We start from the raw sequence: 16986 nt of genomic DNA, 5'->3' as shown, positions 1-16986 counted from the left end.
TCTTTATTTATCTATGGCCAGATATGACGCGTTCATTAACAATAAGAGGTTAGCTCCCTTCATTCATTATTTTACTCATGCTTTCAAAGAACCACCTGCCCATGGACATGCAGTGCGAATATTTAGAAGTTGAAAACAGTCATGCATATACGCCTACCAATGCAAATTATAACCTTGGCATTAAATCACAGTAATCTTTGCACAATCTGACATATAATGTGATAAAAAAAAAAAAAAAAAAAAACCACTACATCTTTTATACGAAGATTTTTCTTATCAAAATAACGACTTATATTGCTCCTTAAATAAGTGATAAATTGGCTTGTCACATGATTTGATTATGCAAATGTCCATCAGAGTAATGTAAATCAAAGGACTGACTAAGTGCGTTACTGCAACGTGACTTATAGGGTATGATATCGTTATATTTCATCATGCATCTTGTATTTTTCGTGGGATTGGTACTAAGATTTTATTATAGATCATAAAAAATATCCATGTGACCAATACGTGTTCCGTCCTTGATAGCCTTTATTTCTTAATATGAGGCAAGATTTATCGGAGAGCTAAGTGTGCCCTGTCCTTCGGGTTCACTCCGCAGATATACATATATCAATGACATTTTGTTTTTTAAAAAACAACATCTGTGTAGCAAATGCCTAACTGACGTCTTAAAAGGAACCTGAACTTGCAATGTTATGTATAATGAGTTTAGAATCTTTATAAAAACTTCACTCTCTGCTTACTGTCGAACTGCGGACTTATTACAGTTAATTCTATTCTTTTTCTTACCGACTTATTTTCTCGGTAGAAGTCGTTATATGACAGAATGATAACAGAACATGATTTCGGGGGGAAAAAGTTTAATGATGAAATTGATAGGCGTCGTTACGAAATATTTGGAAACATTCGACTTTAATCAGTGACCTGTTCTGTACTTGATGCTTTCGGCGTTGATAATATATTCTATTTTGAGGACGTTTTATCATTTTGATTGTCTAGATTCAAATTACGTCACCCACCATTAAAGAATTTTGGTTTTCTTCTTTTTTTCATATTTTGCTCTTGTTTTATCCATTCAAATTTGAATTAGAATTATGATTTTGTTTCATCCTATAAGGTCATTTGTTATTACACCAACGTGAAAAATGATCCTTAAAACAACAATGAAATGTTATTTTAATACCCAAACCTTTCATTATTGATTACAATAAACACCACCAAAGACTTTATATTGATTTAGTTCCCATGTATTGCATTTTGAAATTTATATTACATAAATTTCCATTTTATGATTCGTTGTTTTGGAATATGCAAATACTCGAAATATATCTCTATCGTCAAAAGTGCAAATTAAGATAAATCCCAAGGCCAATTAGTGTATATTTTGCAAGTAAATACCACAGGTGCATTGCCGTATTCTGAAACAACCGGAAGCTTGCCTTCCGTTTCCCATACTCCGTTGGCAGCTTCCTTAACGGTCACTCCATACATCAAAGGCGAAGACGATGTAATTTGGAAGGTTCCAGAGCATGCATTATATTCACCGTTTGCTAAACAATTGGGTTTACATACATGACCGCAAGAGTCAAATGCACTCATATAAAATTTCGCTGCACTGTGTTTTGGATTTTTGACACCGACATATATCATAGCAGATGAGATCGGCAGCCTCTCATCTACCACAGCATAGTCTTTGTATCTGCCGGAATAGTCAATACCATCGGTCTGGACATAAACTTTAGAAGCACCGGAACCGGAAACATGGCATTTCGGAGAAGAAGCTGGGATAGTAGGTTGTACAATTTCTGTGTTGTTAATTTCTTTTGTGATTAAATTACGTTGACGCGGGGAAATACTCTCTGGTAATTCAACAGGGTTTGTTGACATTTCAGAAGGTTTTTCATAAATAATTTTCACAGGAATATACACCCAAAGTTTTTCATCACTAACACTGTCCAGAACGAATGTATTCAGGTATGGTTTATCAATCTGGGAATCTCCTACATGACCCCTACTTTTCATATTCTTTGTTTGGAATATTGCTTCGTTCACATTTGAATCGTTACTAAAACTTCGCCTTCTTCTGGTAGCTAGAGGTGAATTTGGAAGAGTATCCCCTCTTGTTCTAGGATCTCGACTAAATACTTTAAACCGCGACCCTATCTTAAGAGGCCCCAACTTTTTCACGAGTTTCTGTATTTTGAGTTGACCAACAGCGGCAGCTGCACCGGCAACTGCACCGGTCGCGGCAGCGTCAGCAGCTCCAAATGGTACTACACGAGATGGCGCAACCTCAGCTGCAGAAAGAGAACGACATCTCCCTAGCGTTAGATTGCAGACTAAGTAAGGACTTTCACCACAGTCAGGGCATGTTGGGGACGGAGCGTAAACTGTACGGGACTCAAAAAAATTATTATAACCTTGAATGTTTTGAAGATTATTGAATGGTATCATTGGTGCGTTAGGAGCGTGAAGAACATTTCCTTTAAGTGGGTAGTCGTATTGAGGATCTATATCCGGGTATTCCATACGAAGCCTGTTCCTAAATAAATACCAAATATAGTCAACGAAGGCATGATGCAAGAAGAAAACGGGCTCTTGTGGGGCGGTGGCAAGTGCTGACAGTTGTCCATCAACCCACACGTGCGGCCCGTCGTGCACGCGTTCTATGCTTAGTCTTGGTATTGGTTCCGTAACCTCGTAGTGACTACCCTGCATGAGAATTCCCTGGACTTGTTCATCAGTGATTAGGGATCCGTCATTCCCAATGTTTCGGATGAGGTTGATTCCTTGTGGTGTGATCCATCCCGCGAAAGGTCCATTGTCCACGATGCCGAAACCTTGACCGAAAAACTCCGGTGTCCAGAGAACTGAATCGGTCGGGTCTACCATGTCAAAGTCCAGTCGACTGTCCCAATACGGAAGTGGAACTCCTAGTGCTTCTTCTAGTCTACAATGAAAATGAAATATCTTAAGCAGGATGCACAGTTAAATCTGACATACAATAGTGAAAGAATGATTTATATCACTATCGTGGCCAAGAATACTCACTTATTGGCGTCTGTTGTATCCAATTATTAATTTGCCTATACATGTATTTTGAACAATCTATCGAATGTTCTAAATTAAATATTTCTGGCACTAGCAAAAGACTGACTAAGTTCGAAGGAGGGTAGAAGCAACTGTGCTGAACTAGAATATCTAGCGGACTCAGAGTACTTCAGTGTTTGGTAAATGGTTGAGAGTACGAAATCCAACTGTATCAGTAAACCAGTATTAGTAATGGACCATAAGAATGTTCAACTATGTAATGATAATTTACAGACAGTGGACACAGAAGATCTACATACAGCAGGAGGTAAACACGATGCCAGCCGAGGAAATTAGGCCCTATGTGTGCTGCTAGAAGTGTGTAAGGTGGCATGTGAATATCAGATATGGCATCGTAAGGTACAAACTGTTCACCATTCGGCAACATCTGAAGTAAAAATCGCACATTTCGTTCATTAATAACATTTGTAGTAATAATTGCACATTTAATCCATGAAAAATGTTATGTATATCTAATACGATAACAAATAAAAATGACACCAGGCGAGATCTCAAAAGCAAAATGTCTTATTAGACACAAAGCAACGAAAAAAATCAGACGGTACAAATTACAAGCATTAAGGCATTTGTAGAGACACCATGCACTTGACATTTGTCAAGAAATATCGGGCAACTTTTGTGCATATATCACATTAATTGCAAATAGATGATATATGCTGTTTTTCAAGAAGCGACTTTGTTGGAGTAGTCGGCTTACACAATTCATGCAAAACATATATTTGGTAACTTTCTTACAAACGTATCATTGACCAAAAACTCAACCCTTAATTTGTGATACCTTACACAACACAAATAAAATTTTTTGACATAGCGAAACACAAAAGTGTTATATCATTTACTGAAGACAGGATCTGTTCCAGCATGAACACGGACACACTTACTAAGGACAAACGATACTATGCTATGTATTTGGACAACAAGCGCAATCTGTAAACTCACCACTGGTCTTTTTAGGATATTGAGTCTCTCTGTGAAGGTGTTCCACTCCTCCCTGGATAAAGTTCGGACTTCTTTCCTCTCTCTCACTTGCCTCCGGGATCTACCTCCAGTATTGATGCGTCCAATGACCTTCCGAATGAGTTCTTGTGCATACAAAATCGACGTGTTTGATATTTCCCTTTGAGGACGAAGGAGAACAGTTTCAGAGAGGAAATCTGTGATGCAGAAACTGTTAAGGCTCTGTGACGTCATTTCAGATACGCTGATATTCTCGGTCCTGTATCTGGAGGGTAAATGCAAACATATAGAAAAGGACGGGCAACGAATTTCGAAAATTGGCAGAGAAAAGTAACGAATCTTTTGCTGAATGGCAAGTGACGAATCCTTTGTTTAATAAAAGTGACTAATATTTTGTTTTTGTAAAAAGAGACGAATCTTTCATTTAATGAAAATGACGAATCTTTTGATTTGAATAAAGAAAGACGATTTTTTAAATAGAAAATGACGAATATTTTGTTTAATAGAACGCGATAAATTTTTGGTTATTTTTGTTGCAGAAAGTGACAAAAAATCTTTAGTTTTTATGAAAATAATTACCGATATTTTGGTTTTATTGTATAATAGGAAGTGAAGAATCATTTGGTTTTTTATTCCGCACTGATTGTATGGACTCAAATTCATGTAACATGTTTGAATATTTCTTACGGTATTGTCTTTTTACTGTTGTTTACTGATTTATCAAAGTAACCCAAGATCTCTGTCTTTAAAAATCGACGTACAACAACAACAATATAATTTATTCAATACCTGTAGCATTCTCGGAGGATGTCTGGCATCGGTATTGGCTCCAGAAGGCCATTGACTTGACATGTGGCAACGTAGGTTACAATCAATAAGAGGTGCTTGAGGTGGCAATGGACCTATTGTAGAAGATCATTATATATACTGCTTTCACGTGTACTAGATAAGACTTTGGTGCCGTGGATTCCATCAGTATATATAAAAGGATGCCAAAATTGAAACAAAGAGTTTATCTCATTATTTCATTTCTTTTAACGAGAAAAGATTTGCAAATGCTTACTCACCATTTTGCTGCGGGCATCAGTCAGTTTATGATAAAACGGCTGTGCTCTTCACACTTTCATTCACTTAATTAATCCTACTACAAGTAATGCTCGAAGATATTAAAACATATGTAATCGTTGTCAATACTTTCATTACAGCTTGCCCTATGATCCAGTTATGCAAGATATCGCCATGTTTCCGCCTGTCAGGTTGTACAATAATACATGTTTCAGAAATCAAGCTTGACACGTCACGGTGAATACATCCCGAGTTTAACCTCGCATTACTCCCGATTAAACAAAACATAGTGTTTTGATGTGATTTTAACCATAAACATCTTAAATATCAGACCATACAGTGACATCATGTGACAGAAGGCCAGACATGATTCTTATCTAGTCATGTCATTTGCACGATTTAGCTTCTTCAGTTGGTAATAAAAAACAGATGCTAAAATGTTTTATCCAACTGATATTACTAAAACAACATTACATAACTTGTTATTACTTGATGAGACAATATCAAAGTAAAGTAAAAACAGAAAGGAAGAAAGAAAGAAGGAAAGAAAGAAAAGAAAGAAAGAAAAGATATCGTTATAAATTTTGAGAATTTGTGATGAACAGATTTTTGGTGTATTGAGGTATTAGTGTATTGGTGACGAATGCAGTCTTTGGAAGGATGATTTTGACATCGAAAACCAAAAAAAAAGTTGATCAATGTCATGTCATCTGTTTTTAAATTTCTTAACACAAATATTTCATACAGAAAGCATCGACCAGAAGAAAGATCGTATGATGACGTCCAGAAGAAAGATCGTATGATGACGACCAGAAGAATGATCGTATGATGACGACCGGAAGAAAGATCGTATGATGACGACCAGAAGAATGATCGTATGATGACGACCGGAAGAAAGATCGTATGATGACGACCGGAAAAATGATCGTATGATGACGACCAGAAGAATGATCGTATGATGACGACCAGAAGAATGATCGTATGATGACGACCAGAAGAATGATCGTATGATGACGACCAGAAGAAAGATCGTATGATGACGACCAGAAGAAAGATCGTATGATGACGACCAGAAGAATGATCGTATGATGACGACCAGAAGAAAGATCGTATGATGACGACCAGAAGAAAGATCGTATGATGACGACCAGAAGAATGATCGTATGATGACGACCAGAAGAATGATCGTATGATGACGACCAGAAGAATGATCGTATGATGACGACCAGAAGAATGATCGTATGATGACGACCGGAAGAAAGATCATATGATGACGACCAGAAGAATGATCGTATGATGACGACCAGAAGAATGATCGTATGATGACGACCAGAAGAATGATCGTATGATGACGACCAGAAGAAAGATCATATGATGAATCAGTATACCTCGTACTTCACTGACTTCATTGAGATAATACGTTAATATTATTTTTTTATTGATAACAGACTGGTTATCCATGCTTATATATCTCGTTTACCAACAAAATATTTTACCAAGAATTCCTCATGATTTAAAATACGTACGTCACGCTGAAGTAAAAGGTATAAATTAGATACCATGAAAAAATCAAAGTACTAAAAGTGCTGACAGGCTAAACGTATTGCAAAATGTTCACAAATAACCGCTAAGCTATATTACTTTCCCCATACTCCTACACTTTGGAATGCAAACATAACTAAAATAAGAGAACCAGAGGCTATTTTTCTTAATATCAAGCGATTTTATATCTTCTTTAATTCTTATTTCAAATTTGACGACAATAATGTGAATAAATCAAAATAGGTAAAAAAAAAATAACAAAATACACACAACCATATATTTATCGCCACCAAACCAAATGATAAATAGCTCTATGATGAAGTTGACTAAATAAAACTTTTGAAATACCCAAGATGTTGCAATTACTATCCTATCAATATGAGGATTTAAACAAATCGAAAGGACTTTAAACCTACTTCTTTATTTTGAATGTATTGTCTGGTCCTGCTTACCGATTTATTATAATTATATTTGTAGTTGAGGAAAGTAGATAAGGTATACACAGCATTTCAGATAGATAAAAGTGTAAGTAATTACATTAAATGTATTTACATGCCTATCTTCCTTGAAGTATCATGGTGCTATGAGATTAAACCAGACTTCCATATATATACAAAATTCACAATATTTTCACTATTACTACTACTATTTTTGATCTCCAATATATTAGATAATGTCACCATGACACGCTACACAAATAAATATGTTATGGAAATATTTCGTTTTAGTTAATTGATAATTATAAACATGAATATTTTGGGTTTTTTTATACGCGCTTTGTTTGAAGGAATATTTTTATTTCAAGGAACTTTGATACACATTAACAAACCTTGAGAAATCAGCACAATCAACTTTCATCAAATAAAACTAAAAGACAAAAAATATAAGTTATAACAAAGTCAACATCATGATCAGTACAGTATTAAGAATAAATCATTCATAAATTATGAGCACCAAATGTACCTTGCCTACGAAGCGCAAACTTTTTCTCTTCAAAAACTTGAAAAAGTGTCATGGCGGTGGGTGTGAAAATCCTGAAAAAGTGTCTTATCGGCAGGTGTGCCCGTAGGACGAACAGTCCAATTTTGTAACGTCTAATGAGGTAAAGTGATGATATATATTAAGACGATCTTGCCACAACGACAAGGATTAAAGCAAAATTGATGTTCTGTTTGTAAGTTTAGTTTGTTTATAAGTGCTGTAAGTTGATAATTCAAACCAAGCCCCCAGACTAGCTTCTTATCATGGTGCCAACTCGCACGTACAGTGTTCTGTACGCTTACGTCATGTCGAGAATTCCGTAAAATATATTGTTCAAAATTTATCAATAGTTCAACCACACTCTGCTTCTTTTTTGAATTATAGAGTAATCGTATTGTTATTTAAAAAATAAACTAATTTTGGATGCTTTTAAAATAGCGATTTAAAAAATCGCGGCATTATTTACGCAGAAAATTGCAGCTAGAGGGCTCTAACTCTTTTCGATATTTCAGCCAATGAGAAGGCCAGGAACGGTGAATTTTGTCTGAAAGGCTGTCGCAATAGGCTATGCGTACTGAGTACGTTTAGCCTAAAAATGTGAAAAAAATCATAGTCTGTGTTACGATCTCCCGCTAAAAGAAACATCATTTTCACTGTTATCTTTGTGTAAACTCAACATCGGAAAAATGATGAACTATTGCAAAACAACTACCTTTGCAGTATCGTATCGGATTTATATTTTACTAATACTTAAGTGATGTAAACGGATCTCCTGTAAATACATTTCAATTTGAAAAAAAAATAAAGGAAGCACACATGCGGGACATTTATCTTATTTAAAGCAAGATGACATATGAAGTGCTTCATAAACAAAATGCCCTGACCCCGGATGCATATTTTGTTAAGCTAGTACAACTCGAAATTATTAATTAACTGTACTGCACGATGTCCTAGTGAAGTTATGACCCCAAAATACATTCACGTAATTTACATTACAAGTAATTATTCATACTCATGACACAGTTTTCATCTGTTTGAACATGCCAAATCATAAAGGCAGCACAACAGCATAGAACTTGACACAGGAAAATAGAAAAGTGAATCACGCTTCATCGATATGAACCTTTGTTCAATATTCTAGTTATAATTTAGGGAAACCTTCCTTCCTTTTTTCTATTTTGACATTTTTCAAAAAACAAAGTTTACATTCAACACAGTTTGTTTTACAATTCCATAAATGAACAACTAAAACACATACATCACTAAACAATTTGTTTTATTACACCCTATATATGAGAACATTTTATCCGGATATCGTAGTCGGTACTGACCTCATTTCTCACAAAGAGAAGAAAAGTCTTCACGGGGAAAGCCCGCTTTCATTTGTTATGTTTATATTGCGTGTGATTATGTTAATATGAATGATGGGGTTGTGGTATGAAAATGGCTGTATAATACGACAAATATTTTTGTCATATATATTTGCTAATTTTCGTCATATGAGATATTAAGGAATTTCATCTGTAATATTTCTGACTAATTATAGCAATTTTTCATCCTTGTTTATCATGACGAATATTATCAGCGACATCTTCCACTTAAATAAATCTCAGATTTATTTTTGTACTTACTATTATTCATGATAGCGAATTAAGAAAAGATATATTTGTTCATTTTTTATTTCAACAGGTCAAACTGTGTAAGCTGTGTTTGTACAGCTTAACAGAGCCATTGTAGTTATTTTTAAGCATAGAAACATTAAATTTTCGTTTTTCATTTTCTTCCAACCTTTCCTGTATGTTTAAGTTCATGACAGGTCAGTGACATAAACGTGCATCTATTTGTTTTGTAGCATGCATACGTGATTGTCAAGGCTGTTACACAATAACCCAGGACTGTGAATCTCCATTCTTACGTTTTAATTCAATGGTTGGTCTAGACAACAGAGAACAGTAAAGTCAGTGATTCTGTGTATACCCACCGGTGAACGAGGTAAGTTCCTATAAGTTTCTGAAAAACTGTTGAACTTAAAAAAACATTTTATATTGTTGACTCTTGTGCTAAAACAATAGAATACTTTGATAATTAGTTTATTTACATGACATTAAACTGTCATTAAAAATTCAACTTAAAAAACACTATATTATCATTTTCTATTTTTTCTTGTCTTTAACTACCCAGGAAAAGACAACCCATATTTTTTTCTTTTAAAATCGTTACTCTGAGAAAGTCTGACGGACAAGAAACTATCTTTAATATGTTTTATAACTGTCGGTCTACAAAAATATAAAAGCCATGCCACTAACCTTCTACATTTCCTTACGCTGGCAGAAGCGAATGATTATTGCTGCATATTGACTTATGCAACGAGATCAGAACTGCTGGAACTAAAAGACAGCACATAATATTACCTCATATATTTATATTAGGTAATATGCTATCGAGGAGACTCCTTATTTTCATAACCATTCTCTTATTTACAATAAATATTTCCACTGCAAACCTCACTGAAACACAAGACATGTGCGAAAGTTGGAATTTGCTACAATCAAAATTATGAATTACATTTATTTATTTTATTTTTATTCATCATATTTATTTTGTGGTTTAGATTTTCTTTCAGTTTTAACTCTAGATTTTATTTAGCAAATAACAAGATTAATCCTATCAGCTGTACTAATTGTTCCATTCCTTATATGGAATTTTGCCTTAGTTGCCTTTATCGCTCTATGAACAGTCATAAACAACATATATGAGGCCCGGCACATGCCATCCAGAGCAAATATGATTAAGTCTCGTATCCAAGAACATAACCATTCCTTTCACAGGTACATGACTTCGAACCATGCACCTTTGATGCTCTAACGGCGTTACTATCAAATATTTCTGCATTGCATATATACTTAAAAAACGATTGAAACGAAGGACACCATTTCTCAGAAACACCTGTTTCGAAAGAAGCCTTTTTCATTGTTGATATAATATCTGAGAACTAAAGCGCTCGCTTTATTCACTTAATCAAAGAATAATGTCCGTTATTACTTTCTCTTGAAAGCCATGCTATGTTCAACAGCTATAACAGACATTAATTATTGTATGCTTACCGTTATCAATGTCTATTTAAGTTATTTTATATCTTTAAATGGCGCTCCGCGTACTGACGCCGATTGACAATTTTCTACCACAGACCTCATGCTGTCTACTAGAAAAAGGTAGCGCACGTGACGCTAACTCTAAAACGAGAGGGATTTCCTAGATAAATTAAAAAAAATAAATAAACACTTGCAACGTTGATATGTTACCGAATGTGATTCCATTGATCTATTGCCGGGTATCTACATATGTTTCTTTAACATTAATTTTTAATATCTTGAATACAGTTGAAGTTACTATTATTACATTTAATATGAAAAAGCAAACAAGAGTATACCTTTCCATTTTTTAATACTTCACTCATAACATATAACCCTATAACCGCCACGGCCACTGATTTGTGATTTTACAAATGAAAGCTATCGGGATCTCGGCTGAATGAGATTGAGCGAGAAGTTGATCACCTATTGTCCAAACACCTTGCACAGCTTCTTCATATGTCTTTCCGTACATTTTTGGATATGCTGTTGAGATCTGAAAAGCTCCGGAACATTCTTGATACCTTCCATTTACAAGACATCTAGGTCTGCAGACTCTTCCACACGAGTCGTAAGCTGTCATGTAAAATTTAGCTGCACCATTTTCTGGGCGTTTCACTCCAACGTAAGCCATAGATGCAGAAATAGGAAGTCTCTCATCTACAACCGCATAATCTTTATATCTACCAGAATAATCAAGTCCGTCTGTTTGCACAAATACTTTTGATGCCCCGGAACCGGAAATGTGGCACTTGGGATAAGTTGCTGGAACTTTCTGTTTTATTTCAACTTTAAAACTATTGTACTTTGATGGTGAAAACATATCCGTATTATTTACTAATTTCCCATCTTTCATTACAAAAGATTCGAATTTTGCTTCAGGTGGTCTTTCAAATATGATCCTAACAGGAACGAAGGACCATTTGTTGACGTCACTGACTCCGTCAATGACAAATGTATTTTGATAAGGGTTGTTCATCTGCGACGCGTCATTTGAAAAAGATGTCGTTTTGTTTGTTTCTCTTACGCTTCTTCGCCTTCGACCTGCAATGGTGGTCATGGTAGCCTCCCCTCGCGTACGAGGATCACGTAGTCCAGTTTCAAATCTTTGCCTAACTGGAACTGGCCGTGATCCACGTCCACGTGGTGTGCTGGAAAAACCAGGCGCGAACCCACTGACAGAAACGCAGTATCCGGGAGGTACACACTGTAGATACTCGCTACCGCCACATTCTGGGCAAGTTGGAGATGGTGCATATGGAGATTCAATGTCATTGCGGTAACCCTGAATATTCATCAAGCTGAAGGGAATCATTTGTGACATCGGAGCGTGAATTCTATTTCCTTTTCTTGGATAATCGTTTTCTGGGTTGACACCGGAATTTCGGACAACATTTCTAAACACACTCCAAAGATAATCAATAAACGCGTGATGCATGAAGAAGATAGGGTCTTGTGGCGAAGTCGAAATTCCAGACATTTGACCGTCAATCCAAACATGAACGGCATTATGAATTGCCTCAAAGGTCATTTGAGGTGGCGGGGCAGGCTCGGTGACGTCAAAATGACTAAAAGCCGACATTATAGCATTTACTGCTCTATCACTGACCAAAGAGCCGTCATTTCCTATATTGCGGAGAAGAGGTACGCGATCAGGGGACGGAACGTGGGGCCATCCGGCAAAAGGACCAGATGCTACATTTCCGAATCCTTCCCCGAAGAACTCTGGTGTCCACACAATGGAGTCTGTAGGCTGTGGCATTCTGTAGTCAAGACGACTGTCCCAATATGGTATTGGCATTCCCAAGGCTTCCTCCAATCTAAAAACAACCAAATTTTGAATTCTACAGAGAAAAGAAGGAAACTGATATATTTTGAATAACATCAGCTAATTGAAAGATACTTTGATTTTGATCACATACTTGTTATTGTAATGAGATAAATGATATTAAAAAAATAGAAAACAGAATCTTGTCCAATGATATAGGATACAAGGGTACCAAAATCACCATGTCTAGATAGAATGCCTTTCTTTTACAACATATATTACTTACAAGAGTAGGTAAATTCGGTGCCAGCTGAGGAAGTTAGGTCCATTGTGAGCCGCCTGTATGATTGCCGGGGACATGTGCATTTCACAAATAGCGTAGTACGGCACGAAGGGAGGCTGGCCAGGGGTTAACTGCAACAAGAAAGGAGACAGTTCACTCAGTGTTTCATATGCTATTATTATGGAAAATGCTATTCTAGTAGAAGATCCACTGAACCAAAAATATTGACGTTCTTCATCCTCATATATTTATCCATCATATTAATTGAAATGGGGGATAATTATAAATGAGTGATTGTTATGCAATTTGACAACAAAGACAATGATGGTGATAACGATGACAGGCATATTAGGTATTAATACATGACCTCTGAATAACAACTTGGTATATTACTCATCTCAGGTCACAAACAGCTCACCTACGTGATGTATTTAGAAAGCATGGTCATTTTGATAGACAGTTAAGCACACCATTAGCATACAATTGTTGCTGTGTAATTGCGTATTATACAGCTGAGGTCATCATATTAACCCCCAACGAACCCTACATAACATCTTATTTACATACTACCTTATCTATGAGCCGCGAGGAGGTCCTGGGAGATTGCGTGAATTATAGGAATTGAAGGAATATTTTTTGGAAGGGGAGGGGTAGGAGAGGTAGGTGTTTGTTTGTTTGTTTAATCGGAGAGAAAATTTCTGAATAAATGTGTTGCTTTGTATGGCTAAGCAATTATCGTATATTGTAACGTTGATAATTGTTGGTGTGACACAGATATAGTAAAAATATTTAAAAGATTTTAGTAACTGTCATCTTCTTGTAGAAATAAAGGTTTCATTAAACAACATGACTAGTCTCAAAGAACTAACTAAAACATTAACATATCGGTGCTTCGACCGTTTTAGATTACTAATTTTTTTCACCGCCCTAAGGTGTGGAATCGAAAGCGGAAGGAACAATACATATCTGGAAATGGACACCATTGTAATCCGTCTGGCAATTCGAGACTTTCACCGATTTTATAGGAATATAAAATGCACTTGGAATGAAATAAAAGACTTTGAAAATAACTTGAACACGTAAATATAATCTTAAATAGGTATAGTAACGCGAAACAAAATTACAGCTCGCATCTGTCTTATCACCATATATGACTGAAAGTTTGGCTTGATGTGGTGTTTGGTGGTTTCGTTTAATTTACCGTAGTTATCTTTTAGATAACATGACATTAATTGGTATGTTAAAGTTATATTAAGATCGTGTCACGAAAAAGCAGAAGATACTTACCATAAAGTGTGTTTAAAGATACTGTTTCGAGATTACATTGTTTGAATTGTTTCAAATTCGTGCCGTAAAACCTCGAGGGTATGCCAGGATTCCATGACCATGTAAATTTAACAACGTTAACAGAAAAGTTGCAAATGATTTCAAATCACTTCGAGGTCACGGCAGCCATGTCATAATCGTACATTGAAGTGTAAATAATGAGGAAAACAAATTTATAATGGAAACGTTCTTAGGGCATCACTTTACTCACAATTGGTTGCTGAAGTTGGTTGAGTCTGTACACGAGTGTGTCCCATTCCCGACGTGAAAGAGTTCTAATTTCTCTCCTTACACCCATAATGCTTGCACCAGGAAAACCTTGCCTTTTAGACCTATTGCTTTTTTTCCCGTGTTTGCTGATGACCCGTCGCATGAGTTCACCAACGTAGGCAATGGTTTCGTTTGTCACGGGTCGTTGTGGCCGAAGGTGGGCAGTCTTGTAAAGGTATTGAGTAATACAGAACATGTTTATCTCCTGGGAAGGCTTCTGAGTGAAATCTATGTTCTGTGTCTGATATTTGTAACATTCCTGCAACTCATCCGGCATAGATATTTGCTCGACAAAGCCATTGGTTGTTCCGGTCATAAACCCAAGAAGTACTGCGACAAGGAAGACGAGCCACATACTTCCGGAAATCTTTCACAAAGTAAAGAAAACAAAACTAAAGGTCATGTTTGAAAAAATGCCAAAGTTCGAAACAAAAGGGAAACATGTACTGTAACAAAACATTGAAGAAGAAACTCGACATATCACTTATGCGAACCTTTTCAGTGTGAAAAATTGTGAAATGAAATAAATATTGAACTAAATGATTGTGTGAACTTATCTGAGATTCGTACTAACGATTTACATTTCGTTTTGTTATTGTATTGTGATGAAATGATACAAAACTAAATTGTTGCTTAAAACTGCGTCAACTTTGTATATTCTATAACTTTGCCCCTATCAATATTTCTACCAAGAGTGTGGACCGTAACCAATACTCTGTTAGCAGGGACATTTAACAAGGAATAATTCTATGAATGAAATTACATCTTACAATTTACTGTTCAGTCATCTAAAATGATAAAGCAGTTTGTTTTCAACTGGAAAATCTCATGGAACATCCGCAATTGTGATATCATTCTTGCATACATATACAATGATATTATTTTCGTATCATTTAGATAAAACGTTGATGCATTATTGATGATTGACAGACTTGAACAATACTATATCTCTTACCATGACGGATCCAATCTGGCAATGAAGAGCTAGTGAATGCACAAGGCAGTAGAGTTCATACACTTTATATTATATATTATGCTAATTTGATACAAATTTCCGTCATATGATTATGACGGTATGCAATAGAAGCTAGACAGTTTTATTTATACATTTTTAGAATTTGTTCTTTGAATGTAATTGATAAAAATAATTAGCAATTAACTATTCTTAGGTCAGAACGAATTCGCCTACTAATTAATCCTAATGGGCATAATGATTGATTGACATTAACGACATTTGCATATTATTTAGACTATTTAATGGCTGTTTATGGCTGTGGACATAGGAAAAGACCTGACTGAAATATGAAACCAGATACTTACACCTGACAAAGTTCATCAAGATTATAACAGGGTTGTGATCTCGAAAAGTGCAACAGACACCTTAATGACAGGTTCTAACATTTGGTTGCGATTTATTCCAGTTTCGAATTAATGAGAAGGGACTATGGAGGGGAACTGGATTTTTCTCAAGCATTGAATAAACTTCCACTGAAATAAATAATTTGAAGATTCATTCACTCTAATGAGAAAAAACGGCATTATTTTTCTGCATATAATAATTTTATGATGGTGTTTGAATGCTCAAGCCATTTTGAAATTTGTTCTTACATATTTGTTATATATAAACTTTCATCAGAACGACATTTGTATATTAATGACGATTTCAAGTCATATAGATATGTTTGAGCATTATTGAAAAAAATATATTGAAAAGTCTTTTAAAATATATCGTTTATTGTCAAATTAGTTTTTAAAACAATCTATTTCAATACTCATCTGAAGAATCCTGTCACATTGACACAACTGGTATTCACACCGACTCGCGGTCATTTAGAAATTCTATAAAAATCACATTCCAAATTCTGTTGATTTAATTGATTCTTATAGTAATATTTTCAATAATGTTGATTTAGAACAAATCAGTAGAATTTCTATAGGCTGTGTGTCTTAGAAATACCATTGTTTTGTCAATCTTTTCTGCCTTCGATTTTCTAAAAGCAAAAATAAAAATGTATACCGGGTATTACTGAAAATAAGAAAACATATTAGATGAAAGTATGTTATTGTTTGTTTTCACTGAATTCGCGGTTTTTAATGATTTTGAGATGAAGTAATATATTTCTTCTGTGTTGAAAGCCTTTGAAATATTGCATACGAATGTGAATTTTTACGATGCATACAAATGTACATACAATGTGTTTATTCTTATAACTATAATGTTTTATATACATGTTATATCATTATTAAAGTCATCTAAATGTTGCAATAGATTTGAATGATTTCAAACTCCACTTTATTTTTGTAAGTAATACTCTCATTTCAGTTTCTTCTTTTTTTTTTCTTGATTAAAACGGACTAAAAAACCGCATCAGGATTATTCATGAATTGAAATGGGAAGACATGTTGGAAAGTTATGTTATGAAAAGGTGTTATTCACTAATGTGCCTTTTGTGCAATCATTAATATAAAAGACTGATTTCATTACATTTCTATATAATTAATATTGAAGATACAGTTTGATCGCACTGCCTCTTAAATCCTGACGGAAG

The 16986-nt window shown here is 35.2% G+C and overlaps 2 protein-coding genes across 2 annotated transcripts; both read right to left on the bottom strand.

The window, feature by feature from the left end:
• Nucleotides 1–1353: 1353 nt before the first annotated feature.
• Nucleotides 1354–5504, bottom strand: LOC132554977 (tyrosinase-like protein 1). The gene is made up of 5 exons (XM_060219305.1): nucleotides 5475–5504; nucleotides 4861–4973; nucleotides 4054–4336; nucleotides 3354–3481; nucleotides 1354–2953 (listed from the first exon to the last, which is right to left on the bottom strand). Exons 1-5 carry the CDS (start codon nucleotides 5502–5504, stop codon nucleotides 1354–1356), a joined length of 2154 nt encoding a protein of 717 aa, XP_060075288.1.
• Nucleotides 5505–11127: 5623 nt separating this feature from the next.
• On the bottom strand, nucleotides 11128–14792 carry LOC132554976 (uncharacterized). The gene is made up of 3 exons (XM_060219304.1): nucleotides 14379–14792; nucleotides 12845–12972; nucleotides 11128–12610 (listed from the first exon to the last, which is right to left on the bottom strand). The coding sequence occupies exons 1-3, from the start codon at nucleotides 14790–14792 to the stop codon at nucleotides 11128–11130; spliced, it is 2025 nt and encodes a 674-aa protein (XP_060075287.1).
• Between the last annotated feature and the right edge of the window lie 2194 nt (nucleotides 14793–16986).

Source organism: Ylistrum balloti, unplaced genomic scaffold, assembly GCF_031769215.1.
Source record: "Ylistrum balloti isolate Yb309-2 unplaced genomic scaffold, AGI_CSIRO_Ybal_v1 Utg370450, whole genome shotgun sequence".
In the NCBI taxonomy this organism is placed as follows: domain Eukaryota; kingdom Metazoa; phylum Mollusca; class Bivalvia; order Pectinida; family Pectinidae; genus Ylistrum; species Ylistrum balloti.
The sequence above is the reverse complement of the archived record's forward strand: the minus strand, read 5'-3'. Positions and strand labels throughout refer to the sequence as shown.

Coding starts and splice junctions, on each gene's coding strand:
- LOC132554976 (XM_060219304.1), bottom strand. CDS start 14,792: ATGTGGCTCGTCTTCCTTGTCGCAGTACTTCTTGGGTTTATGACCGGA. Junction 12,973..14,378: donor ACCAACTTCAGCAACCAATT/GTGAGTAAAGTG, acceptor TTCTTGTTGCAG/TTAACCCCTGGCCAGCCTCC. Junction 12,611..12,844: donor CACCGAATTTACCTACTCTT/GTAAGTAATATA, acceptor GGTTGTTTTTAG/ATTGGAGGAAGCCTTGGGAA.
- LOC132554977 (XM_060219305.1), bottom strand. CDS start 5,504: ATGTCTGGCCTTCTGTCACATGATGTCACT. Junction 4,974..5,474: donor TTCTGTCACATGATGTCACT/GTATGGTCTGAT, acceptor CTTCTACAATAG/GTCCATTGCCACCTCAAGCA. Junction 3,482..4,053: donor ATATCCTAAAAAGACCAGTG/GTGAGTTTACAG, acceptor TTTTTACTTCAG/ATGTTGCCGAATGGTGAACA.